Source organism: Drosophila elegans, unplaced genomic scaffold, assembly GCF_018152505.1.
Source record: "Drosophila elegans isolate 14027-0461.03 unplaced genomic scaffold, ASM1815250v1 contig_476, whole genome shotgun sequence".
In the NCBI taxonomy this organism is placed as follows: Eukaryota; Metazoa; Arthropoda; class Insecta; order Diptera; family Drosophilidae; genus Drosophila; species Drosophila elegans.
Window position 1 is genome coordinate 12,025,602 of NW_024545863.1, and position 24,349 is coordinate 12,049,950.

The following is a 24,349-nucleotide window of genomic DNA, read 5'->3' on the forward strand; positions in this document are numbered from 1 at the left end:
GCTATCAAACTTTCACTATCGCGATTCTATAGGTAGGCACAATAAATTGAGGGACCTCTCTTCTCGCCCGACTCCGTGAACTTGTCAAGCGCGCATGCGCAGAGAGATGCGTTTTTATGCTTGTTTGTGGCGGATGGCAGGCCTTTCTGGCCACTTGGGGGCTTGTTTTCGGTTTTCAATGTTAAGTGCGTAGGAGACGCCACGAGTGAGAGTGATAGAGTGAGAGCAACGGAGGGCGGGAAAGGGATAGGAACAGGAACAGAAGTGGTGAGAGGACCAGGGAGCAACGGAGCGAATGCGCAACGCCAGCGATAACGGCAACTGGAGGCGACAACAGAGGGACAGACAGACGGGAAGAGGGAGAGTGGAGGCTCAAGAGACATGTGTAGCTAGCGTTGTCCACCTGGCTATTTTCACGTTGGCAAATCTAGTCTCTGGCTATCTGGGTATTAATAAAATTGTCAACAAGAAAAGTAGCTAAATTAGACAATGATATACCCGCACAGAAAAAATTAATCAAATACAATGCACTCAATCTGAGATTTTTTGTACTCCAAAACATCCAAGACCAAAAATGATCAGTTTGAGTTCAATTTACTCTAATTTCTCTTTCAATTTAATTGTTTGTTTTATTTATATGTATAGAAATTTAATTTAAAAACGTCCGTGACCCCTCTTGTCGGTTTTTTGTGTTCACGTGTAGTGCTATTGATTGTTTAAACATAATAATTGTTAATTATTTGATATATTATTATTGTACGTGTTGAATGAAATCATTTTACTTACCTCGACTGAGAATTAAGCCCGGGACCTTAAGCCACTCGTCCACGCATTTTATTATTTTAGTTTTGGTTAGTGATTGTTAGGATGGCTTCGTTGAAAAAAATGGCAGTTAAAAAATCATACCGTTTCCTTCAAATCTTCAGAATTTTATCTTCATTTCGCTTTCATCAGAGTGCGTGAGCAGCGCAGTTGCAGCGCAGCTTGATTTTATGAGCGTGTATTTGTTTGTATGACTATTTAACATCTTTATTGTTTTTTCGCTCTTTATGTTTATAACCTTGTTGTTAAGCCCACTATTTTTGGCAACAGCTATCTTTACAGTTTTTGGCTAATTAGCTCTAAATAAAATCGGTTGTTTGCTTTTTGATTTATAAATTAAATTTAAATTTAAATTAAATTAAAATTCTAGCAAACGTCATTGCAATTCCAATAATTCGATCGCGAAATATGTTTTTCATTCTACAAAAGAAGTACCAAATTTTCAAATATTTTGTGATTCGGTCTATTGCATCAAAGTATTTGCAGTGCCCCGGATAAGGAAATATTATAAAATTTAGTATTTGCTTTGTCAAAGTCTTTGAAAAATGTGGTTTGATTTTGTTGTATGTGCTCTGCGTTGCATCTCGAGTACGAAGCTTACAAATAATCAAATCTATGAGATCACAATTATACAACAAAGTGAAAAACTATGTACACTAAATAAAACTATAAATCTAAATATTTTGAAGAGCAAAACAAAGAAATGAGTGCTGCTATCGTAAATGATAGGCAATAACATAGGTCAGGGTGCGCCCGTAAGTATGCAAAGAATTTCGTTCGGTGCTTTGCGTTTGCCAGCCACTCGTGCGTATACACAACGCGCATTTTATCCGGCAGTGTGCGGGGAAGAGGAAAAGCGTGAAGGGAAAGCCCCACACCCACAAAGCCATTACACACACCAGCGAGCAAACAAACAAACATTGAAACATTCAAACATTTTGTGTCAATCTGTCAGTCACTCAATCAGCGAGTCCTTCACTCCGTTTTTTGACGCTTTTAAAGGTTGCCCGCTCCGCTGCCGATAAAATTGAATCGATAAGAGCTAACGAACGCAAGAGTTTTATATACATATGTACATCTAAGCATATGGAAAAGTATTAATATTATTTTCTTAATATTCCCCATGTGGTAAAAATCTGGGGAGTCAAAATATTTTTCCATTTTGTTAAAATCGTACAAATTTCGTATGTTAAACTAATGTTGGCAGCAGCCGAATTAAAATATTTAATAGATTAAAAGAATAAGGCGTGTTGTTAAACTTTTTATTTTTAAGATAAATGTGTATGCTTCATTAAAATTAAATGAAAGCATAATTAAATTATGTCACGATATTTTGTATTCTACTGAATAGGAAAACAGCATAATAAGGTATTTAGCTATTTAAACAAAACAGCCAAATGTATTAGTTAAAAAAAGGCAATTAACTACAATCCAGTTCCCCGACAGTTAGCTGTTGCTGCAATAGAGTTTCTCCAATAGATAATGCAGTACCAGGAAAAATCATTCCAGATATTTTCAATTAGTTATTTTTCAGAGACGTTGTTTTGTTGGTGAAGTGCAACTTTTTTAAATATAAGCATAAAAATATATTTTTTGGATTTGGTTTGTATAAGAATAACAAACTTTTCAAAAACCCAAAAAATATTAAGAATAACAAACAGTAGAAATCTTTTCTGTTTCTTTATTCCATAAGGTCACTGAAAAGATATATGCTACAAAAAATCAAAAAAATTACATCGTTTATTGTATAAAATCTATATTTGTTAGTTACTAAAAATATTAAAGAAATCCTTTTTTTGGTTCATTTTGTTTTCTGAGCCATATATTTGTAATTCATAATAATGCGATTTATTTCTCACTGGTGGTTATATAAACTGATGGATATTTTTTGTCGTGCAGCCCCACCCTGAAATTCTTCCTCCTGACGATGAGTTCTGGTTATCAATGGTCACATAGGAAATACAATACAAAAAGGATACAATGAATATAAGGATGTGCCACTACTCAACAAAAGAAAATCGGAAAAGGGGGGCGTTACGCTTTCACAAACATACACACGTGTATCTTCTATGCGAAGAGTGAATGCGGTGTTAACGCGTTAAACGTAAATCAATAAAGGCATGGAACGGAAATTATGAACACCTGTAAGAGATAATTGAGGGAAAATAAACAAAATTTAATTATAGGCGTCCGCAGCATGTGGCAATAAAAACAGTTTAATTTGCATATAAGCCTTCCATAAAGACTTTAACAAAGGGATGATTACATTTAGTTAAATTTAAACGTTCAAGTTAAAGTATTTATATGCTGTCAATCAGGGTGTTCAAAACTGCCTTATGGCAGTGCATCTACCAACACATTTAAAAAATATCACGAACACAAGTAAAGAATTCTGTGTAGAGCCGAGGAAGTAACAAAATCAAATTACATTTGACTCAGCCATCCAAAAAAAAAAGCCAATGAAATTGTTGTTGCCTTGGCTCGGTCTTATCAGTAACGAATTGGACCGCAAGAAAGAAACGAAAAATTGTTAGTGTATAGCAAAATGTGCAAGCGTACCCAATGTGCCAGCCCTCACAGCTCCATAAGCATGTGCATTTACAAAAACCTTTTTGCTCAATGTGCATAAGCGTGAGCACCCCTGCTATAAATGCTACATTGACCAAGGGGTTAAAAAATGTACTTAAATTTAAACATTCAAGCTTAAAGTTTGTACACTCTTAATATAATATTTGAGTAGGCTTATTTTTATTCTCTCTTGAATAAAAAATAAACAAATTCTGAAGTTCAAAATGAAGTACCAAAAATTTTAAAGCAGGCCATAAACTGCAAAGGCGAGAATTACAAACATACATATTCGTTATTAAAATAAACACTCAATATAAAAAAATCCATAAGAAAATCAGCGAATTAGGATTAAATCTAATCTTGTATATAAATATATAGTCAAAATCGGAGGAAGCTGAATGAATGTACAGAGCGGAAAGGACCGCAAATTTGTGAAAAGCGTCCTCTATTGGACAATTTTGAAAGCTAACGTTAACTGTTATATAAATTTTCTATACAATTTGGGAGATCTTTCAACATTTCAACAGAAGAACACCCCGAGTATCCTTGTTTCTATTTTTTTACTTGTGCAATAATGGTTACAAGGACAACCCGATTATGAGAATCTATAAATGACTGTGTGGGTTGGGTTGGGTCTGCTAACATGTTGACCTTACTGGGCTCGCAATCAGTTCGGGTTACGTTGATACAGATGACGACGAGGAGGATGAGACTTTGGCCGGGAGGATGGGCAGACAAAGCGTTGACAATGTCCTAAACAAAAGAAACAGAAAACAGACGAGCGGATAATGGACGTGATGATATTGTGGGTGGAGGACGAGGGAACCGCGAGCAATGGCAAAACGTATGTATTTACATAGCTTACATGGTCGGGATAAGCCCCATTGTTTTATGCATGCAAACAAAAACAATCCGAGGGACTGGGGTGAAACATTCACGGAATGTGAGTGACGATTTTCGGTTGCATCTGCATGGATAGTTCCCTGATCTTTATAGGGGTATAAGGTATAATTATATTCCAGGGTACTACAGAAATCACTTTTAACCGTAATTGTATGGAAATGTAATTTGAGTGAAAGAAGGTTCGGTATCTCACTGGATTGTATCTTTCTTGAAATTTTGTATACCTTAAGGTATTAGAACAAGCTTGTTGGGACTTAATGAATTTCTTCACCATAAAAGGTCCGTTGGCAAAATCTTGGAGGATTTTAAGCTAGTCAGCAAATTACACTTTCCTTTTGCCTTGTTAATTTTAATCAATACCTAATTTTTTGAGTGCCATGAATTACCTAAAAAATTGTATCAGCTACTAAATATGTAAAAGATTCCAAAAAAGCAAAGCGAATGATTTTGAATTTCCCTGATAGAATTTAAATAATTTTAATTTGTTGGTTTGCTTTGTGGGTCTAATACAAAATGAACTCGCTTCACATAAAAATTGAACTAAATTATAATTTACACAACTAATAGTGGTACAGAACTAGAGCAGTCGCAGTGTGTTATCGCCACTACAGCTCCGAATGGGCGTATTCCTCGTGCGTTGAGCTCTTCTCTTTGGGCACGATGAACAGGCCCTCCGCCGTGGTCCAGCGCGTGCCGTGCTGCGGCTTGTGCACGCCCACGATCTCCATTTGGCCGGAGATGGGTCTGCCGTAGGAGCGGCCGGACATGCCGAGGTACATGCCGGTGTCGATGTGGCGCAGTCGCACATGGGCACTCCGCATCCAGCTGTCGTTGGAGCAGACCACCTCCCAGTGGTCGCCGGTGTCCCCGAGTCCGTCGGTTCCGTAGGCGGACACCTCCTGTTCGCCGGAGAGCGGCGACGAGAAGTGGTGCGAGTGCAGGTTCTTCTTGGTGGACAGATGCTCCAGGCGCACGGTGGACCCGCAGGCGATGGGCTCGCCCCGTTCGCACAGCTCGCCGGTCTGGGCCTTGACCACCCAGTGGCTGTTCACGTCCTCCTTCTGCTCCACGCCCGTCACCGACTGCTGCCCAGATCCGGACCCGTACTTCACGTCATGGGAGTGCAGGCGAAAGGAGTAGTCTGAGTTCAGCAGCTTCAGTATGGAGCCGCAGGTGACCACATTGGAATCCGTGGCTGTTTCCGGAGTGGAGAAGATGGTGTACCAAGATAAACATTAATGCTGGGCGACCATGAGCACCAAAGGTTCGAAAAGAGCGGCGTGGCCAATCACAGAAGACCACATAGACGCAACTTTCCGCGGGGTCAAGACTTACCGGCACCGCTGGATAGGCTGCTGACCAGAGCCAGTCCCGCGAGGAATAGTCCGTGCTGCATCGCGTCCTTTCCGAGCTACCTTATCTTATCCTGAGCACTTAAGTTAGCCAATCTGTGCCGGCAATCTCGATTAAACTTCTCGTTGAACACGCAAACAATTGGATTTTGTGACAGCTCAGGGATTGAATGCCAGTGTGACCAGGCGTTTCGCAATTCGCATAACCAGTTTCCCCAAGAAATACCAAAACTACAAATGAGATACTTTTTTCTGGTATTTGTATTCTCCAAAATTATAAAATATTCAAATCATAAAGGGTATTCTCTAAGCAATTGTATTGTTTAATCGATGAATTTCAAACAAATTGAACTTCGTTGATCCCCTTTTTATATAGCAAGAAAGTTTTTTTAGTGCTTAAATCTTTAGTTATAAAGAGCAAACAAAAATTAATGGATGCTGGAATATATAAATTTGTACTCACGTTGCCATTAGATTAACATCAAAATATACTCATTCAGAAGAAATACTAATTCATCTCAATTAAAATATAGCTAATAAAAAACAGCTGTTGAAGTGTTAAATTGAAATTGGTGCTTATTAACATTTTTTGTTTGTTTAAAAAAACTAGTTCCGGCAACGTTAAATCGTTAGTATTTTCTGTGCGACTGTCAAATGCGGTAACACTGCAAAATTGCAAGCAAATTTCTCTTAAAAAAGGCTGAAAAACTGAGAAAAATTGAAATCAAAGAAAAATTAATGGCCCACAAGCGTCTGTTCGTCTACGCTGTGCTACTGGCGATATGTTATTTGGTTGGCGTGACATGGGTAAGTCCCCCAATTAGCCAGATCACATGACTGGTCCAGTAATCTGAGTGTTGTTCCGATCCAAAACAAAAAAAACAAAGGCTGAGACTGCAGCGCAAACGCTGCCAGTGATTGGTAGCAGCAACAACAACAATGCCAGCCAGCTGAGCGCCCCTCCTGCAGTTCCAGTGGCAGCAGCAGCACAACCTGCCAAGCAAACGGGCGCCAATCCAGCTCCCACTGAAGCGCCTACGCCCAAGGTCGTGCCCAAGTCGTCGCCCGCTGCTCCCGGCCAGAGTTCTTCCAATACCAGTAGCGCAACAGCGCCATCTACGGAGTGGTAAGTGCTACTACACCAGCGGTCAACACTATAGTATCTGAGCTTTAAAATACATTTTAATATACACAAATTGGTATGTTTGTTTACTTCTTCACCCTAATTATATACATTAAGTCCAGTCTTAGTAAAAAACAAACAAACAATATTTTATATATTTAATCTTTTAAAATCGTTTAATAAAGTTAGTATTCGATTCTTCCCTTAAAATACGTTTCATTAGACTAACTTGTATTTTTAGCAATTTAATAATTTTACAAATCAAAAGTTTGTTTTTAAACACTTAATGAGACTAATGATTTTATTCAAAAGTTTTTTAACAGTAAACCAAAAGTAGCAGCCAACCGTTTTAAATTTGTTAGGAAGAAAATTGAAGTACTATTTAAATTTTATAATTTAAAATGCAAAGAACTATAAAACTGGATACATTTTAATTCTAGCTAAAAAATATTTTGAAAATTTAAAGTTTTTCAGTCTTTAAGATATGTTTGTCCAACAAATTTGTATATAAAAGGGGGAATATTGTTTAATTAATTTAAATAAATTAAACAAAATGGTCCGGACTACTATATTTTATATATCTCAAAACTTTTTATGCACGTTACAATTGTAGTGTCTGTGCTGGTGCCCTGCTGCCACGTTTGGATGCCAATGGCAAGGAGCTGCCCATCTGCGCCGAGTGCAAGTGCTCACATGTGGCGAGAAATACTACGCTGATCAAGGTTGGCATATATTAACCGACTAGAGGTTTCCTTACTTAACGAATTGCTCTTATTTCTAGGTCGTGGTGATCATTGTGATTTGGATCATCTCCATTTTAGTGATATACATGCTTTTCCTGATGTGCCTGGATCCGTTGCTGAATAAGCGAGTGAAGGCGAATTACCAGGAGCACACCAACGAAGATGTACATAGCAAGCATTCTAGATACAAGGGCATTCAGTATAGCCTCCTAGTTACAGCCCATGGCGAAGATGATGATGAAGATGACGATGTTGACGCCGATGTGGCTCAACTAGTTGGCAATAAAGAAGCACCTCACTTTTAAATAGATTTTAATTTCCACAACCCCCTTTGTTTCATTTTCTGTTTGCGATTTTGATTGAGTTTTTAACCCACACCACCAGATACACACTCACCACACTAACCAAAGATCCACGCTTTGAACCGGAATTTTATCACGTCAGCCCGACTAATTCGAAAATTTTCCCCCCCTTTTCCAAACAGGATGAGCCAGCGCCGCCTCTGCCCGCCGTGAACAACCAGGAGCTCAGTGCCAGAGCAAATGTCCTCAATCGCGTGGGCCACCAGCAGGACAAGTGGAAGCGGCAGGTGCGCGAGCAGAGACGCCACATCTACGACAGGCACACCATGCTGAACTAAGAAGGCGATCGATTTGCGGCTGGAGGAGATATGAAGGGAGCATGGGCGACTTAAGACACATATTCCAAGCAGAAATCCTCTACAGAACTCCACTTATTTGGATCAAATTACATGTATATTTAGTCAGAATTATTATTTTAAATAAATTATATAACCAAAATACGCTTGGAAGAAGTGCGTTTTTATACTTATTTAAAAGCTTGTCTTGTTTAATATAAAATTTAAGTCAAGTACTTTTATTGGAAAAAGCATGACAGACTTGAATCTGTTCTTTAAACGAGCTCCAAACTATCATTCATTCCAGTTCTTCTAATTTAAATATACGCTGGGAACACACAGGACTTCAAATGAATAGTCAAACAGTGTGTATTTTTTAGCCACATTTATTTTTAATATATCATGTAACCAAATTTTCCTTGGAGAAGTGATTTTTAATGCATACAAAAACCGCCGAGCTAGACCTAAACTACGTTCATTCAGGATCGGAAATTCTAGTATCCCTTGATGGTTTCGGCGAACGTCCAGTTCTCGTTGACCTGGAAAGGCCCCTCCACGCCACATCCGTTGGCGCTGCACACGCCCACCGTGTATTGGGAAATGTTGCGGGTATCGCGGTAGTATAGCACTTCCATGCACGTGCGGATCTAGAAAAAAAAGGAAACATGTTATTTTTTATTTGTTTAAATATAAGTTTAGCTGTTGATTAATTCCGGGCTTAAAAATAATTGTTTCGTTTAAGAATTCTAATTTATACCGTATGAAATTTTATAAAGCGTAGATACTACATTTATGGTTTAATTCAAAAAATAAAACGTTATGACAGGAAATCTTTTTAATCAATTAACAAAATATTTTTAACGCCTAGAAGAATTATGTTAAATAAATTTTTTTTAGCTCAACACAAACAGGTTAAAATCTACTTTAAAAACTTTTACGATACAACTTTCTAAGTTGCACCGAAAAACCCATTTTTATGGGTAGGAATTCAGAAATACATACCAGTTGGGAAGCCTCTACGGCGGTAAAGTCCCTGTCCTTGGGTTTCTTCTCACGCACAAGCGGAATGGCCAGATGACGTGCGAAGCCGGTGGCCACCACATAGTCCTCGTATGAGCGTCCGCGGAGATCCACGTTGGCTAGGTACGGAGTTCCTTCGTTGTCCACGCCACCCACCACCACATCGATGTAGAGTGGATTCATGCGGGAGCGCCGATTGTAGAGCACTCGGGTCATCCAGCTGGCCAGCGACTTGGGCTTCATCTCGATGTTGTCGTCGCAGCACTGATCCTCGATCATCTTCTGGTCGATGCTGCGCTTGATGGACTGGATGTCGGCGAAGTCACCGCTGCCACCGAGCAAAATGTTCTTGTTGATCTTAAAGACACGCTCGATGTTCTGGTAGCGGGCCAAAGATCCGTACGACACCAATGTGTCGGCGGCGAGCATCACGCCCTCGTCGTAGCGAATGCCCAAAACGGAGGAGCCCGTGGTAATGGAAGATCTACGGATAATTTAACAGGGTTTACAAAAGGGGTTAAGCAAGTTAATATATTCTGTTCCTACGTGTTGTGCTTGGTTCCATAAGGACCCGCTGTGGTCAGTTCGCGGGGCAACTTCTGGACGGCAGTCTGTCCGCCCGTAAAGTTGTAAAACTCGCCGGGAACGGGTCCATTCTGCCACAGGGGCTGCGCCATGCAATTGTAGTTGTTCAACATTGTAATTTACTCGGTTTAGAGACTGATTTGAGGCAAAACGATGAGTTGTTTGTCGCTACCGGAGAATGACGGGCACAAATAAAACCACAGCGCGCAGTGTGGACAGATTTCGGGCGCCAGCAAATACCACAGTAACTAAAAATACCAAATATACCAAGCAATTAATATTTATGAAATTAGGTAGCACCTTTTAAAATGTTTAGTTTTAACGGAAACTTTTTGGTTTAGCTCACATAGTTGTTGAACACTGGGAACTATTTATTTAAAAACATTAAATCCTTTAAGGCGAATTTTCTGCTTAATTTTTCAGAAATTCAAAGATTTGGACGTTTTGGAAATGCCCAATCTATTGTTTTTTTAACACTGTCTGGATAAGAGTAGTACCTCGCCATTTATAAATAAGAATCACATAAAAGCCTCATTAAACGATCATAAAGTACAAGTAATTTGTGTTTCTGTGCTCATTTCTATTTTTGGCTAAAAAACAATAAAGTAATGTCAATTTTTGATCGTATTGTACTGATTATCTTATAATTGGGGCGATTTTTCCAATAGCAGATATATTTTTTGTAAAATCAAATTGATTTTTCTACGATCGACTATATCTTTAAGAACAATTCAATTTTAATTAAAAAAAATTAATTTCAGTCAGCTTGGTTCCGACATATATGTGTGCGTATACTTGCATTAGAATAAAGACTTTTTGAAAAGTTAAAATGTAGAAAACCTAGAAATGTTGTTAAAAAATTAAAAAAATTTTGTTAGTTATTGAAAAAACCCGTTCTTAATAGATAAACTTCTTGCCTTTTAAATACATGCTTTCAACCAATTTGGAGATATTTTTTAAAAATAACATTGTAATCAAAAGAATATAAATATAAATATAAAAAAAGTTAAGCTATTGCAAATAGGCATATTTTTTTTAAATATTAGACTGATTGCCTGATCACAAAATAACCATTTCAAACATTTTTGTTTTTAAGAAACGGACATATGTATTAAAAAGTATTTTTTTAATTAATAACCACAATACATTAATTAGAACATACATACTTTTGGTTAAGAAAAGTAACCTTATTAAGTCTGTTGCCTTGTTTATTATTAATCCATTTTTAAAAATAATGAAGAAGGAATATACCCCTTTCCTACTTGAAAATCAATCTAAAATTGGCCGATCAATAATAAGCATTCAATTTTTAATTAATTCTCCAGAATCAAAGGAAATTAGCAGATTAGATACATATAGAAACATTTTTTATTGCCAGTATACCAGTACACAATATGTAAATATATATGGGTATGTGAATAGTGCATGCTTTCCGAGGGGAATGTTTCGGTGCGCTTTAGCATCTTTCAGATGCCATAATACAGTCGATAATATCAGTTGCTTTATTGAGCTACGCTAAAAACAATGAGGGGGAGACCCCGCTCTTTAACACGGTACGAATACGAATAAGGATACCCTACGCAAGACTACGAGCTACTTGTCACGGCCAATGCTTGATGCTAATTCTATGGGGTTAAAGCTTCTAGTCCTTGCAGCAGCAGTAGACATTGTCGCTAGAGCTAGCTGGGGTTGTGGGCGTGTTGCCGACCTTGAGGGGCTTGCTATAGGAATGAGGACCCCGCATGAACACCTCGATGAGCTGACAGTGCGATCTGTAAAATATAGATCGATTAATAAGGATTCATTGGAGTTCAAGGTATAAATAATTTACCTCATGGTTATGTCCAAATCGGTGACCACTTCGCCGTCGCAGTTCCAGCTTGAAAACTCTGTGTTGGAGGAGGAGTTGGCCAGCTCTCCTGGCGGGGAAATCGGTTGGCAAGAGCCTGCTATGCTGTAATCCTCCTCGCCAGCGCCAGAAAAGGTTCTGAACTGAAACTCCCTGGTGCGAAAGACCTCCACAAACGGCAGATTGCGCTAAAATCGGTCAATTTAGTTAGTTACATTAAAAATTTAGTAATTTGCAATATAAAACATTTTTATAAATATATTGTAACATCATTTGTACAATCGTTTTCTATTCTGTTTATTATTTTAATCAATCTCAGACAAACAATGTGGAAAGTTATGAAGAAAGAAAATACGTATTTATTATATTTGTAATTGTACTGTAATTATAAAGATAATTGGAGAATTCACCCAAGTTGGGGTATAATAAATGCTTTTTGGGCTTGTAAATAATTAAGCAACTGCAATATTTATTTATAGTATTTATTTTTAATACTCACAATATCACCGCTCCTGCCAGCTGTGTTGAGCAGAAAGCGCACGTTGTTGAGCAGCGAGGTCTTCTTCACCAGAATCAGATCCAGGCAGCCATCGCCCAGGTGACTGTAGCGGGAGATGCCATTCGGACTCCTGGCGCAGGCGCAGGTGATGTTCGCCCCGCAGATCATGAAGAAGTTGCCCCGCACCACCTTCCACTGCTCGTTGCCGAGGTTCCTCATTGATGAAATGGATCCAGTGGGCAGCTGAAGCTTCCCTGGACGTGGGCGCGGCCTCAGCAGAGCAGACTCACTGGGGGCTAGTTGGGGATCCTCTGCTTCCTCCGGCTGAAGGTGCTCCGGCTCTCTGGATTCCTCATGAGTGAACAGAGATGATCGCTGTTCGTGAATGCTGCTGGCAAAGCTGCAGCGCTGGCAATTGGCATAGCAGACGGAGGGCACCGACTCGCCCAGCGAGCACACGCTATCCGGACTCTGCGGAATCTCCTCCTGCGGCGTCGTCAGCAGCAGATCCGGCTCCTCCAGCATTCTGAGTTCGGCGTCGTAGCCACGATTGCTTAGGAAGGCCTTGACGCCACTGTATTCGTAACGCCGCGGCCCCATCCAACGGTAGTTCTCACTCTGGGCGGCCACATCCCCCAGGTAGCCGTAGCTCAGGACGCTGGCACAAAACCTGATCAGCGACTGTCCATTGCTGACACTGCACACGTCCAGGCCGCGGTGCTGACCCAGGATCACATGGATCGCTGCAGTCCTCACGTCCGCCGTGCCATGCATACTGTAGGCTATGGTGTCGGTGCTGCCAGCGGGAATGACGCCCACCGGCAGTGCCGGTCTTGGAATGTAAGGCGGCCGCTGTTCGTCCAGTCCCAGCTCTCTCATCTGCCGGAATATCAGTCCGTTGATCACCTCCGCCACGGTTCCATCGCCTCCGACACAGCAAACCGCATCGTACACTCCCAGGTCGTGGCTCAGCAGTATGTCCTTCACCTGGTTTGCCCTTTGCGTGGTGATGCAGGTGGCATCCACACCAGCGAGCTGGAAAATGGGCTTCACATGGCGTTCGTAGGTCTGAGATCCCGCTTTGCGACCGCCATATGGGTTGATGAAAACCAAAAGACGACGCACTCGCATCCTGGCTGGTGAGGAGTTCTGCAGACGGATTTGCAGCTCCTGATCCCACTGCCTCACTATGTAGGGATCTGAGTTGAAGAAGGTGAGCCTCCTCAGTTCCCAGCGATTGCAATCCGTTTGCGATTTGCTCAATCGCATGGCATAGTTAATGGTCAGGTACTGACTGCTTGGCTTCGCAGGCGCAACATCACCACTGCATCTGGAACTGCGTTCCGAACCCGGAGGTGATGGAGGCTTCAATGAGCTCAACTTGGTGTCCCCGCTCCTTATGCTGACCACATCGTCCAGATGGAGCACATGACTTTGCGGCCCATAGGAGGAGATCGCTCCATTCTGAGGGAGCGAGTCTGGTGGCAAAGGAGCCTTAGTCTCGTTGCTCCGTGATGGCTGCTTGACCTTCTGCAGACGCTCCCACACCAACTGCTGCCCGTGGAGCAGGACCCGGTAGCTCTTCTTCTTCAGCTGGAAGTTATTCAGCAAAACATCGTGGGCGGAGGTGGAGCCGGGTGCGAACTTTGAGGCACTCGTGGCGGTGACGGGGGCCACAAACTCCGAGTTCGAGGTGGACGAACCCCCTGCTGGCTGCTTGGTCTGCGTCATCTCGACTGCCCGTCGTCTCCGTCTCCGGCAACGTCGTCGGCTTGGTCGGCACTGTGAGGAGAAAACAGGTTTCAATTAGAAATACAGTGAAACTTTAGTAACTTATATTAAGGTAAAGCAAAAATGAAAACTTTAACTGTGCAATTAAATAAAGTAAAAGTTGGAGAGTCTTACAGTTTTTTTTAAAGCAGAAGGACTTCCCATTTCTACAAACACTCGCCAGTTAATACTAGTTTAGCCTATTAGTTGTTTGATTAAAAAGGTTTTTTAAAATTTTTTTTAGTTTTAAAAATAAATATTTCAAATGTTAAAGCTAACTGAATGATATTACAGGATTAATATTAATTAATTCATTTAAAAAGTTTTTTATTGCTTAACCATAAATTTGATAAGAGAAATTTACAAATAATAAATAAAGTTTTTTATACAAAAACTTTGTTTGCGAAATAGTAATTGAAAATTAACAGATAAAAATGTAAAGTGTCTGGTCGCCAATTTCCAAAGTCACTTTATTTAGTTGAAGATTCAACCAAGGTGCATGGGAAAGTTAGCTTTAGGAATACTCTACTGTATTTGAAATCGCAGTCAGTGAGGCAAACAGTGGAGGAGGAAGAGGAGTTGGGAAATGGTAGTTACTCCTCACAATAAATCTGAGTTACGACGCTCCATTCTCTTTTGCATTTAGCGTAAACTTTTCAACTCTTAATTACTTACTGAGAGATGTCGATAATGAAAATAGGACGGAAGCAGAGGTGACTCAATCAACAAGCCGACGACATTTTCAAAGTTCAGTCAAAAAACACCCCTTGTCCTGATTGTTTTTGTCATTAACATAGACCCGATAACTATTCAATGAAAACTCTAAGCCCAAACATCTTTTTTGAAAATGGTGTTTCTATGACTTTGTGGTTAATGGGTCGTAAAGACAGTTGTAACGCTATAAAAAAAACCATAAAACAGGGTTATGATAGGTACATGATATATTAAGTAAAATCTTTAGAATAAAAATCGTTTTTGTAAAGTATAAAAATATTTTAAAATATACTAAAAAACAAATTATAAGAAAGTATAAGCACTAACTCTGTAAATCATTTGAAATTCCAAGACCACACACATTCACATAACAATAAAAAATAATCGCAAAGAATTTTATTTACCATTAATTATGATAAAGGCACTATAAAAATATTAATTTGGTCATAAATTAATTTAATTAAAATATTTTAGGGATTGGTAATTTTAAAAATAGTTTTTTTTGGTCCCCAGAAGTGAATTTTAAGGGCAGGGCAAATAAATAGAAGGAGTATAAAAACACAATCAATATAAGCACATTCCGGAAATTATAAAAATGGCAAGTTGTTGATCACCGTGCAAAATCACTTTTAAAATTCTTTTGAGAAGGTTGCCTTTGTTAGCAATTTATCAGGGGCAGTAAGTTGAACATTTTCTAAAGTTGTTCGCAAGAGTGATAGCTGATACAAACCTACATTGTACATTGCGCGATTCGTGTTCATAGCTCACTGAGCCGAACAATCAGAAAAACTGCGCAAATGTAAAACAAAAACTGGTTTAAATTGTTCACCACTCAATGGGAAAAGAAAAAACAACACATTGCAGTAGTACCAGCCAAAATGAGTTGAGTGAACTCTTGATTGCAGTTTTCGAGGTTGAGATGGAAAAAAAGCTTTCAGTCAGTTTAAAAAAAATACAAAGATCATCAAAAATATGTCAGCAGTAAAAACTATAAAAATACTTCTCAAGATACTTAAACGTGGCAATCTGATTCATACTCCACTAAACCATGAATAAGGAATTCATTTCATGTTCCGATCGTAAATTTGATGATTTTCCATTTACTAACAATAAACAATTGTTTTGAAATTGACCAAAGAGAAAGATAACAAACAAATTCTACGATAAACAATTCTTACCAAAGTTCTTTAAGCTACGCCGCCCACAATAAATCGCAGTATTTTACCTTCGAGGAGAACAAAACTGAACACCGTCAAATATGGCAGAAAAAATATGCAAATAAATTGAGAAGTATTCAGTGTTTAGAGAGGTGACTAGCGAAGTAGACTTTGTTGTTGCCAATTAGAGAGTCGCACACATTTGAATGCCTGAAAGCAGAACTCGCATTAACAAAGTCCGTCTCACTCGGCGTATGAGCAACGAAAAGCCTGAAGGTTAACGACGAACGACGGCACCCAAAGCACGCAAAAAATCTGTTTTAGAATCGCCCCAGACACAGAGACAAAAGCGTGCTGGAGAAGCTGTATTCGAATTTTGAACCGCTTGGAAAACGAGTTCTCCCTCCTCGAGTAGCGTGCTGCCGGTGACCTTCGCCTTGAATCGCTCGAGTAATCTTGGCCGGACTGCAATAACCGGCTGGCTGTTAAAATATATATCATTAAAACAACCTCGGACCTTGTCCACATTGGCACCTCAGCTGCAATCTTGAACAAGTCGCATTTCCTGGCTTTACAACTTGACTTGACATCGGCATAGAAGAACTTGTTTGAACCCAGGTAATGGCACGGCAAATATATAAGTAAACAAAACATCTAAACATTGCAAATGGATATAAAGCTAAGTTTTAACATTTTTTTCCGTTTTATTGGCATTGAAAATTATTGCAACCTGCTATAGAAGTTCCTCATTAAAAACATAGTTTCATTGTTTTTTTTACTTCTATAATTGGTTGTATAATAGCATTATACACTTACTTTCAAAGACCTACCAGAATTTTATTGACCTTTAAAATGTCTAAAAATAGCCTAACAATATTAGATTTCTTAAAATTAGAATATTTAGGTACCTCACAAATTTGGCTCACGTTCACATTAAAGGTAATTGCACAAACCATTTATAGAATGTTGTATAATTTTATAGCCAATGGCTTCATTCGCCCGTTTTGGATGCCCAAAACAAATTAAATTTTGATATATATCATCGCATTAACTTGAATACAGAATACATTTTAAAAAGAATTTTTTTATCTTCCACTTCTGCGAACAAATCAATCATAAAAGAGCTGAAACAAACATAAACGCCACTCGACGCAAGCAACCAGCAAAACAAAGCATTCCCCTCAGGAAATGTGTTAATAACCAAAAGCAAATTAAATTAAATAAAACATGTACATATAGCACTACTTAACCGAAGTCAGCGAAAAAACAGCGAGAAAAACGAAACCCGGTAATATGCCATTTACGAAATGGGATTGAAACAATTTCCCACAGGGTTTTTGTTACAAAGCTCAACCCTAAATATCATATACAAGGCATTTCACTTGATTGGGATAATAAATGATTAATTCGTTGACAATACAACTACAAACTGCCCTTTTTGTTTTCCATTGAAATAATTGTAGCCGATAATTAACAAACATGCAAGCGATCTGTTGGGATAAAACGACATTCAAAATGTGCTAAATGCATGAAATGATTAAAAAAGAAGATAATATTATATAAAAAAAAATATTTAACATTTTGTAAAGTGTAACGATTCGTATAAAATATATATTTTTTCGTAATGAACTATTCGTTTTCGCTATTTTATCTGCCCTCGCTTATCAGTAACTCAAACAATAACAATCGAGTGCTTTAGTACCCTATGTATAGACTGGGTTATCTCGAAAATTGTGAGGACCAGCATGACACGTTGAATAAAGCTGCAGAACACAAATTTTACGAATTGAGTTAGGTATATGTTACATACATACATAAGTATGGAGTTGATAAGATCGATGACATCAAGCTTCGGTTAAATTCCAACGTGGGTATTACTGGTTATTATGAATGAAACTTGAGCATTAAAACTCTTAAAGTTGATGAAATTTTAAATACAAATACAGAACTGATGACATCTGAAACTGTTTTTGAATTTAAATAATGTGAGCATGCCTATTATAAACTACGATTTGCATATGTTAAAACAGAGTTCAATATAAAGCGCAATTTTTAGCAGAACTTTTGAGCCTAATCGATTTTTAATATACTAGGTACTTGTATCTGTTTATCTATAGACCCAGTTGAAAGTCATTTTAATGCTGGTATATCAGGCGCTTCACCAAAAGGTTCAAGAACTGTATCTAATTTCACAATATTTATAGCTCTCTGACTCACTTCAATATCAAGGCGCATGACAGCAATAATTAGTTAACAAAGCGAGTAAATCTAGTGCATGTACATTGTACATACATATGTAGATAGGTTGATTTAAGGAAAACCATGTGGAGAATGGAAAAACAAACGCTGAGCGGAAGTGTGAACTACATTTGAGCGAGTAAACTGATAACCAGATACAAGGCGGATGGAACGGACAGAGAAGTATACTTGGCAAAGTTATCAATACGTGATATTCTTATCATTTGTGCTGGTATTATTATATGCAAGCTGCCAATAGTACTTTCTTGTGGGTACTAACTTCTTACCCCTTTTACCCGTTTTAGGAGTTGTTCAATACTGACCCGTTTTAACCCACGTCTGACCTTTACGACAACTCACGCAAGCCACAAACAAAATAGCAGGGCTACTCAATATCATAAACAACTTTGGCAGAGCTCCCTCAAATCACAAATCAGGGCTATAAAGTCTAGGTAAAGAATTTACAAAAAAGCTTTTTTCAGAATTGCATGCACACCATCCGTTTTTAAGAAAACGGAAATTGATTTGGATCAATAAAATTGCATAAAGGGAAAAATGTTACGGTATATACACATGTGTTCAAGAATTAGCATACATTTAAGCAATGAACAATCTTGTTTTTAAATGTGTATTTCTTGGGGTGAAAAATTTTAAAAACTTAACTTTTACTGTTCAGTTTCACAATAGTAAGTATGAGTAACAAACTTTGAAGTCAATGCACAGCCTTAAAAAAGAAATTGTTAAAAAAAAAATTCTTTCGGTTTCAAATATACCAAATCGCATAATTAAGCCTTAAAAATTACATTACAAATTTGGACCACACTTGTATACAAAAAAGTTTTAAAATTTTTTTGAATAGGTACTTACTAATTTAGATTTTTTTTTTATTTTTAAGCGATAAACTTATTTGGTTTGTTCCAATTTTTGAAGAACCAGTTTTCTGATCAATGTACATACATATATACATATGTTGACAGTTGAAAAATAACATTAAAACACTCAAAAGCTAAAAGCAAAACAGACTTTTTTTTCAAAACATTCAATAGTTAAAGGTAAAACAAACTACTCCTTTTCAAATTAATGGGATAATAATGTCTACATATTTTAGACTGAGTAAATTTGTATAATAAACTATTTTGTTCAAATTTATGGGATAACAATGTCTACATATTTTAGACTGAGTAAATTTGTGTAACCTGAAGAGTAAACATGTGTGGGTGACCTAAGCACATACTTAACAATAACAATACACCCAAACTCCCCAAAATATTAGTTGACTCGCCCCCTCAGTAGTGCGTCAGAGGGGGATGGCACCAAGGGGGGAAGACAGAGACAGCTGTCATTTCCATACTACGCAAACTGCCGTTATCAGAACAAAATACAGCTGTGGGGCAGCAACAACTCAGCTGGGGTCCCCATATACATATACAGAGCATGTGGGTGTGAGGGTAAATGTGCTGGTATGTGCGTCTGGCTTGAAATTCTGCTTTTAATTTGTACTCAAGTGCTAGTGTACTAATGCCCTATTCTCGTTGTTCCAATTGGAATGCCGGTTTTAGACTTGTCGATCTAGTTGGGAACTCACCTCGTAGACAGGTATGTCCGATTATCCATACAAGTACTGCTGGAATTTTGTTGCAGTTGCACTGTTTTTCTTTGGTTATTGAGAAATTAAGAAAACTCGATACGGATACGCATTGCAGTTTCGCACACTCGCACAATACACGAAAACGATTGTGGAAATAGCGAAATGCAATTGTGTTTAACGGCGTTTCCACATATCCCGTTATTCACCGGTAATCACTGCAAAGACTTTTAACCCCTTTTCGTTGGGCCAACACAACACAAAGAATTTGCGAGAACAATTAGGAATGCACTTCTCGGCCGTTAGAAATGCGCAGCGAACGAAGCAAAAGATACGTCCGAACCGCTCGACATGAAAAAATACATAAACCCGATAGGTCGACAGCGATTACCGCTAGCAGCTGGGGAGTATCTGGAACAGTGCTGCGCAACGGTGGCTGCCAGCCGCCTTACAGCACTGAACCTGGCGCGAAATTGGGGCGTTTAAAATGTCACGGTATTGCCCGAAGTGTTGGTATTTAAGCTAGTTTATGGCCGAATGCTTTTTTAACTGGCCTTTTAAAACTTTTTTATTTAAATAATGGCAAAAATCTAAAAATAGCAATGGCTAGTTTTAAACACTATGTTAAAATAAAACCTTCTCAAACTGACATTTAATAAAGTTTCAAAACAAAAAGTTCCATAAAAAATGTATATTATATTGAATATTTACCTTGATTTTAATTTTTGCCTTCAATACAAACAAAACAAATCCACTTACAATACACTTTGGACCAGGAAGTTAATTTTTTGTAAACAAAAAATCGTGAAATTCCTGCTCGACTAGAAAACTGAAATTAGGCGGATGTTTTTTTTTTAAACTAGACTTATAATATTTTAAATATTGTTATTATGCTAATGTTATATTACACACGGTTTGTAAATCGTCACTACTTTTTCCCATTCGTTTGTTATAAAGACGATTTTTATTTTTAAAGAGGATCCTCCATGGAAAACAGCTATTAGAAACAATTAAATATTTTATAAAAATACTACTTTTCGATTTTTATGCGTACATGCTTAAGAAAAATTATTATCTTGCTTTCCGTTGAGTCTTTCGATCGTTCCTATGGCATTGTATATGGTAAAGTAGTTTAATTCGACCCGTTGCCTAAAGGGTCAGAAACATGGCTCACAGGCAAATGAATATATCCTTCATTTTGCTCCTTTTGAGCGCAATACAAAAACATTTTAAGCAACCTATTTTAAGCATGTAAGCAACTATGAGCAAAGATAAAAGCACGTATGAGCTATTAACTTTAAGTCAATAAACCCTTCTGGCACCAAATGCCATTTATTAGTTCATATTACTGCCGCCCACCCTTTTGGTCATGTAGCAAATGAACCAGAAAAACCCGATTGGAGATCCCTGTCCGGAATTGTCAGTCTAGCTTCAGCTCCGGTAGCAAAGCCTGTGGGGAGAATTAAAATTAAACCTCGTTTTTTTTGAAAATGTGTGAGTATCAATTGAAGAGTGAGCCGCCAATCGCAAACTGCTAATCATTTACCATTAACGATTTCGCCGGTAGCATCTCCGTGTGGCAAGTGCAACAACTGTCCCTGCGGCACCAGTGGCGGAGCACCGCCCCCACAGCAGCCGCCCAACCGCCCGCCCCCGTCGTGCGCCTACCAGCCGCAGCAACAACACCATCAGCAGCCGGACAGCTGTCCGTATCCGCAGGCCCAGGCGGCAGGAGGTTGCCAGGTGAACTCGAACCAGCCGCCGGGTGACCCTGCAGCATGTAGCGTGTACCAGAACCGTGGCGGGCCGACCGTGGAGTGCACTTGCACCCAGAACCGGAACCGCGGCCCTCAGCCCATGCCGCAGGTGGACCACATAACCTGCAGCCGAGGTCCTCGGGAGCAGCCGCCCGTCATGGAGACCCGCTGCACTTGCCGCGAAAAGCCGCCAAAGGCGGAGTGCTACTGCGCCCCGCCCGTGGCCCCGCCCCCCAACCAGCAGGCGACCCAGGCAGCCCAGCCCACCCATGCCCATGTGATCTGTGGCCAGAGCGTGCCCAGGGGTCCGCAACCGTATCGGCACCAGCACGCTGGCAACCACCATGGTGGCAACCAAACGAACAGCTGCGGCCACTGCCGGTCGCAGAAGAAGCAGAAGAAGTGCCTCATCCAATAAGCGGGACGAGCATGAGGAGCACAGATCCCAGCAGGCGCTACCGAGCAGGCTACACAGATTCAACAACACTCACAACATGACAGTACTCCCAAATTTCGGATTTGCAAAATTTTCAGTTTTGCTCTGCTTTCGGGGCCAATAAACTCCATGTGACCGCCAATGGGCAAGTTGAAGAGGTGGTAATTTGTCCACTTAATAATCTAAAGTGACTCTCCTTCGGCCAGGGAACACTGCGAGCTCCAGCCAAGTGGTCCGGAGGCCATCGCACTATCGGACCGAGGAGGAGATCTTTCATAGAAACCACAGGAATCAGGAGCGGAGGCGCAGTCGCCACTGTTTCGTCATTCGCTCGCAAAGGCCTCCGAAGGGTGTCCAGGATTCGAGATGCGGTTATCTTCCTCCTTCTTCTCCGACAAGTTGCTGTTGTCCTCCTCTTCCGGCTGTTGTTCCAACCCCAAAGCCACGTACGCGGTGCTGTGGCTCTTCACCCCCAGATCGTGTGAGGCAATATAAAACCCAGGGATTCCCCGGAAACGGAAGTAGGCAGACGGCTCGCAGGATAAGAGTGTGTCATACGGAGTCTTATCCCGTACCGGAACCTCTGGGCCTCGAACCGGAGCCACAAACTGAGATGCAACACAGCGACTGTGTCCAAGCTCTGCATGAAATCCGTCAAGAGCCCCGTGATCCGTACTATCCGAATCCTCCTAGAAATACGCGATGGCAGGAACCGGATCCTCTGGTCCACTTTGACATAAACCGATTCGATAGGGATGCCACCCACCGAGCTGCTGGAGGTCCTGGAGGTAGAAGAAAAAAAGTTTCCGTTCGCACCTGTGTGGACTACGACTACGATCCCGAATATCCACCTCGCGAGTGGCCGCAAGTAGCTCCACAGATTCAGACTTTCGGATACCAACCTCAACAGAGTCCTCACACATATCCACCTCAGCGATCTCGACCAGATCTTCCTTCTTGGCCACCATCATATCAGCGTGGACCACTTCCGGGATCCTATGGTTTGTAACATTCAAATATTCCGCATTCCTTTGATCTGATTTACAAGTTTTCTTTTTTATAGAAAATGCGGAATTCGAGTTTTTCAATTGTCCGTATCGAAGATGAATTAAGGTAAATTGAAAATTTAAAATAAGTACATATATTAAACTAAATGGTTATTTCAATCAAAAAACCAAAAAACAGTTTATTAAGCAACTTAGTATGTTTTGATAGGATCACAGCATCTAAGGCCAAGCCAGTTCGAAAGTATCTGGAAATCAGGGACCGTAACACTTGCTATTTTGTTAATAAAAATTGATAAATAGGTTTTTTTTTGTATAAATAAAATCTAAAAATATTTGCTACCTATGGTGCAATACCTTCAGTATGAAACATCACATGTCCTTCAATGACATAAGGATAAATTCTATCATTATCATCATTATCCAATTCTTGTAGGACATGTGATGCCTTGTATGAAAAGTATTGCATTTTTTTATAATAAATTGTATTGTATTTTATTATCAAAATTAAAAAACAACACTTATAATCAATTTATCTGTTAGTTGAGATAATTTTTAGCTTTTTTTGTCTGAAATGCTTATTTGGGCTTCAATTTTTTTAAGCTCAGAACTCCTATTTATGCTCCCTGTTGGAGACGAACAACTGAAAGCGAATTTTTTTTTATTAATTCTCACCATTTTAATTATTATCACCAATTCACAACAATTTTAATATTTCGCTGTACTTACAGTTTTGCTTATATACTTCATCTTTGCAGTTTGACATTCCCACTTATCGATAACATCTCGGGTACAGCCCTGAGAGTTTGAATGCCACTTTACCTGCTACGCACTGAACTTAAGTGTTGCAAAGCGCAACGCAGTATCAAAGAAGAAGAGTCGCCGACGCGTGCAAAACACGCCGAGTTTATTTTATTTTATTTTAAAACAATTCAATAAGCGAGCCATGGATGATGGAGACTACGATAACGATGAGTTAGTAAAGATAGAATATTCCAATATTTCCGTGGTCTAAACTGTTAACTTTACGATAACAGCGTTGGTGGCGACGATTTCGATGATGTCGACGAGGATGTGGACGAGGACATTAATCCGGAAGAGGAGGCGGACAACATCGAGATCATAGCCCCCGGAGGAGCGGGAGGAGGTGGTGTGCCGAAGTCCAAGCGAATCACCACCAAGTACATGACGAAATACGAGCGCGCCAGAGTTCTGGGCACCCGTGCCCTCCAGATCGCCATGTGCGCACCCATCATGGTGGAGCTGGACGGGGAAACGGATCCGCTGCAGATCGCCATGAAGGAGCTCAAGCAGAAGAAGATCCCCATCATCATCCGCCGATACCTGCCAGACCACTCCTACGAGGACTGGAGCATCGACGAGCTGATCATGGTAGACAATTAGCTAGTACAGAACGTAAATACCCATAACGAAATATACAGACTAAGATTAAGAAAAGTCCAGATGGTTGTTCAATTCCAGGGGAAAATGTGTGAGCATTATTTGATATACTTCTACATTCTAGACCGAAGAACTTGAAGGCAAAGCCAAGTTTTACAACGAAGTAAATAAGAGACTTTTGTTTTC

General features: G+C 39.7%; 7 protein-coding genes across 7 annotated transcripts; 4 read left to right on the forward strand and 3 right to left on the reverse strand.

The window, feature by feature from the left end:
- Nucleotides 1-4,738: 4,738 nt before the first annotated feature.
- LOC108137438 (stromal cell-derived factor 2) lies at nucleotides 4,739-5,834 on the reverse strand. Its single transcript, XM_017259103.2, has 2 exons — nucleotides 5,629-5,834; nucleotides 4,739-5,488 (listed from the first exon to the last, which is right to left on the reverse strand). The coding sequence occupies exons 1-2, from the start codon at nucleotides 5,687-5,689 to the stop codon at nucleotides 4,899-4,901; spliced, it is 651 nt and encodes a 216-aa protein (XP_017114592.1). The 5' UTR covers nucleotides 5,690-5,834; the 3' UTR covers nucleotides 4,739-4,898.
- Nucleotides 5,835-6,282: 448 nt separating this feature from the next.
- Nucleotides 6,283-8,311, forward strand: LOC108137439 (uncharacterized protein CG1161). The gene is made up of 5 exons (XM_017259104.2): nucleotides 6,283-6,452; nucleotides 6,533-6,771; nucleotides 7,382-7,490; nucleotides 7,550-7,675; nucleotides 7,996-8,311. Exons 1-5 carry the CDS (start codon nucleotides 6,384-6,386, stop codon nucleotides 8,149-8,151), a joined length of 699 nt encoding a protein of 232 aa, XP_017114593.1. The 5' UTR covers nucleotides 6,283-6,383; the 3' UTR covers nucleotides 8,152-8,311.
- A 207-nt stretch (nucleotides 8,312-8,518) lies between these two features.
- On the reverse strand, nucleotides 8,519-9,954 carry LOC108137440 (proteasome subunit beta type-4). Its single transcript, XM_017259105.2, has 3 exons — nucleotides 9,715-9,954; nucleotides 9,151-9,652; nucleotides 8,519-8,795 (listed from the first exon to the last, which is right to left on the reverse strand). Exons 1-3 carry the CDS (start codon nucleotides 9,864-9,866, stop codon nucleotides 8,643-8,645), a joined length of 807 nt encoding a protein of 268 aa, XP_017114594.1. The 5' UTR covers nucleotides 9,867-9,954; the 3' UTR covers nucleotides 8,519-8,642.
- A 1,149-nt stretch (nucleotides 9,955-11,103) lies between these two features.
- LOC108137487 (ceramide kinase) lies at nucleotides 11,104-19,933 on the reverse strand. Its single transcript, XM_017259202.2, has 4 exons — nucleotides 19,566-19,933; nucleotides 12,102-13,883; nucleotides 11,585-11,790; nucleotides 11,104-11,525 (listed from the first exon to the last, which is right to left on the reverse strand). The coding sequence occupies exons 2-4, from the start codon at nucleotides 13,830-13,832 to the stop codon at nucleotides 11,396-11,398; spliced, it is 2,067 nt and encodes a 688-aa protein (XP_017114691.1). The 5' UTR covers nucleotides 13,833-13,883; nucleotides 19,566-19,933; the 3' UTR covers nucleotides 11,104-11,395.
- An 844-nt stretch (nucleotides 19,934-20,777) lies between these two features.
- On the forward strand, nucleotides 20,778-21,900 carry LOC108137469 (splicing factor, proline- and glutamine-rich). Its single transcript, XM_017259174.2, has 2 exons — nucleotides 20,778-21,059; nucleotides 21,133-21,900. The coding sequence occupies exons 1-2, from the start codon at nucleotides 21,056-21,058 to the stop codon at nucleotides 21,738-21,740; spliced, it is 612 nt and encodes a 203-aa protein (XP_017114663.1). The 5' UTR covers nucleotides 20,778-21,055; the 3' UTR covers nucleotides 21,741-21,900.
- LOC108137466 lies at nucleotides 21,752-23,632 on the forward strand. The gene is made up of 4 exons (XM_017259172.2): nucleotides 21,752-21,903; nucleotides 21,965-22,759; nucleotides 22,822-22,871; nucleotides 23,521-23,632. Exons 1-3 carry the CDS (start codon nucleotides 21,900-21,902, stop codon nucleotides 22,863-22,865), a joined length of 843 nt encoding a protein of 280 aa, XP_017114661.1. The 5' UTR covers nucleotides 21,752-21,899; the 3' UTR covers nucleotides 22,866-22,871; nucleotides 23,521-23,632.
- Nucleotides 23,629-24,220, forward strand: LOC108137470 (DNA-directed RNA polymerases I, II, and III subunit RPABC2). The gene is made up of 2 exons (XM_017259175.2): nucleotides 23,629-23,737; nucleotides 23,800-24,220. Exons 1-2 carry the CDS (start codon nucleotides 23,709-23,711, stop codon nucleotides 24,164-24,166), a joined length of 396 nt encoding a protein of 131 aa, XP_017114664.1. The 5' UTR covers nucleotides 23,629-23,708; the 3' UTR covers nucleotides 24,167-24,220.
- Nucleotides 24,221-24,349: the final 129 nt, after the last annotated feature.

What these genes read in the sequence shown, in the direction of transcription:
- LOC108137439 (XM_017259104.2), top strand. Translation starts at nt 6,384, where the DNA reads ATGGCCCACAAGCGTCTGTTCGTCTACGCTGTGCTACTGGCGATATGT. An exon ending in ATTTGGTTGGCGTGACATGG is followed by an intron (nt 6,453 to 6,532) that starts GTAAGTCCCCCA and finishes AAAAAAACAAAG; the next exon opens with GCTGAGACTGCAGCGCAAAC. An exon ending in GAAATACTACGCTGATCAAG is followed by an intron (nt 7,491 to 7,549) that starts GTTGGCATATAT and finishes TCTTATTTCTAG; the next exon opens with GTCGTGGTGATCATTGTGAT.
- LOC108137438 (XM_017259103.2), bottom strand. Translation starts at nt 5,689, where the DNA reads ATGCAGCACGGACTATTCCTCGCGGGACTGGCTCTGGTCAGCAGCCTA. An exon ending in CAGCCTATCCAGCGGTGCCG is followed by an intron (nt 5,489 to 5,628) that starts GTAAGTCTTGAC and finishes CTCCGGAAACAG; the next exon opens with CCACGGATTCCAATGTGGTC.
- LOC108137466 (XM_017259172.2), top strand. An exon ending in ACCACTTCCGGGATCCTATG is followed by an intron (nt 22,760 to 22,821) that starts GTTTGTAACATT and finishes TCTTTTTTATAG; the next exon opens with AAAATGCGGAATTCGAGTTT.
- LOC108137440 (XM_017259105.2), bottom strand. Translation starts at nt 9,866, where the DNA reads ATGTTGAACAACTACAATTGCATGGCGCAGCCCCTGTGGCAGAATGGA. An exon ending in TATGGAACCAAGCACAACAC is followed by an intron (nt 9,653 to 9,714) that starts GTAGGAACAGAA and finishes AATTATCCGTAG; the next exon opens with ATCTTCCATTACCACGGGCT. An exon ending in CCGTAGAGGCTTCCCAACTG is followed by an intron (nt 8,796 to 9,150) that starts GTATGTATTTCT and finishes TTTTTTTTCTAG; the next exon opens with ATCCGCACGTGCATGGAAGT.
- LOC108137470 (XM_017259175.2), top strand. Translation starts at nt 23,709, where the DNA reads ATGGATGATGGAGACTACGATAACGATGA. An exon ending in GGAGACTACGATAACGATGA is followed by an intron (nt 23,738 to 23,799) that starts GTTAGTAAAGAT and finishes TTACGATAACAG; the next exon opens with CGTTGGTGGCGACGATTTCG.
- LOC108137487 (XM_017259202.2), bottom strand. Translation starts at nt 13,832, where the DNA reads ATGACGCAGACCAAGCAGCCAGCAGGGGGTTCGTCCACCTCGAACTCG. An exon ending in CTGGCAGGAGCGGTGATATT is followed by an intron (nt 11,791 to 12,101) that starts GTGAGTATTAAA and finishes GACCGATTTTAG; the next exon opens with CGCAATCTGCCGTTTGTGGA. An exon ending in GATTTGGACATAACCATGAG is followed by an intron (nt 11,526 to 11,584) that starts GTAAATTATTTA and finishes TATATTTTACAG; the next exon opens with ATCGCACTGTCAGCTCATCG.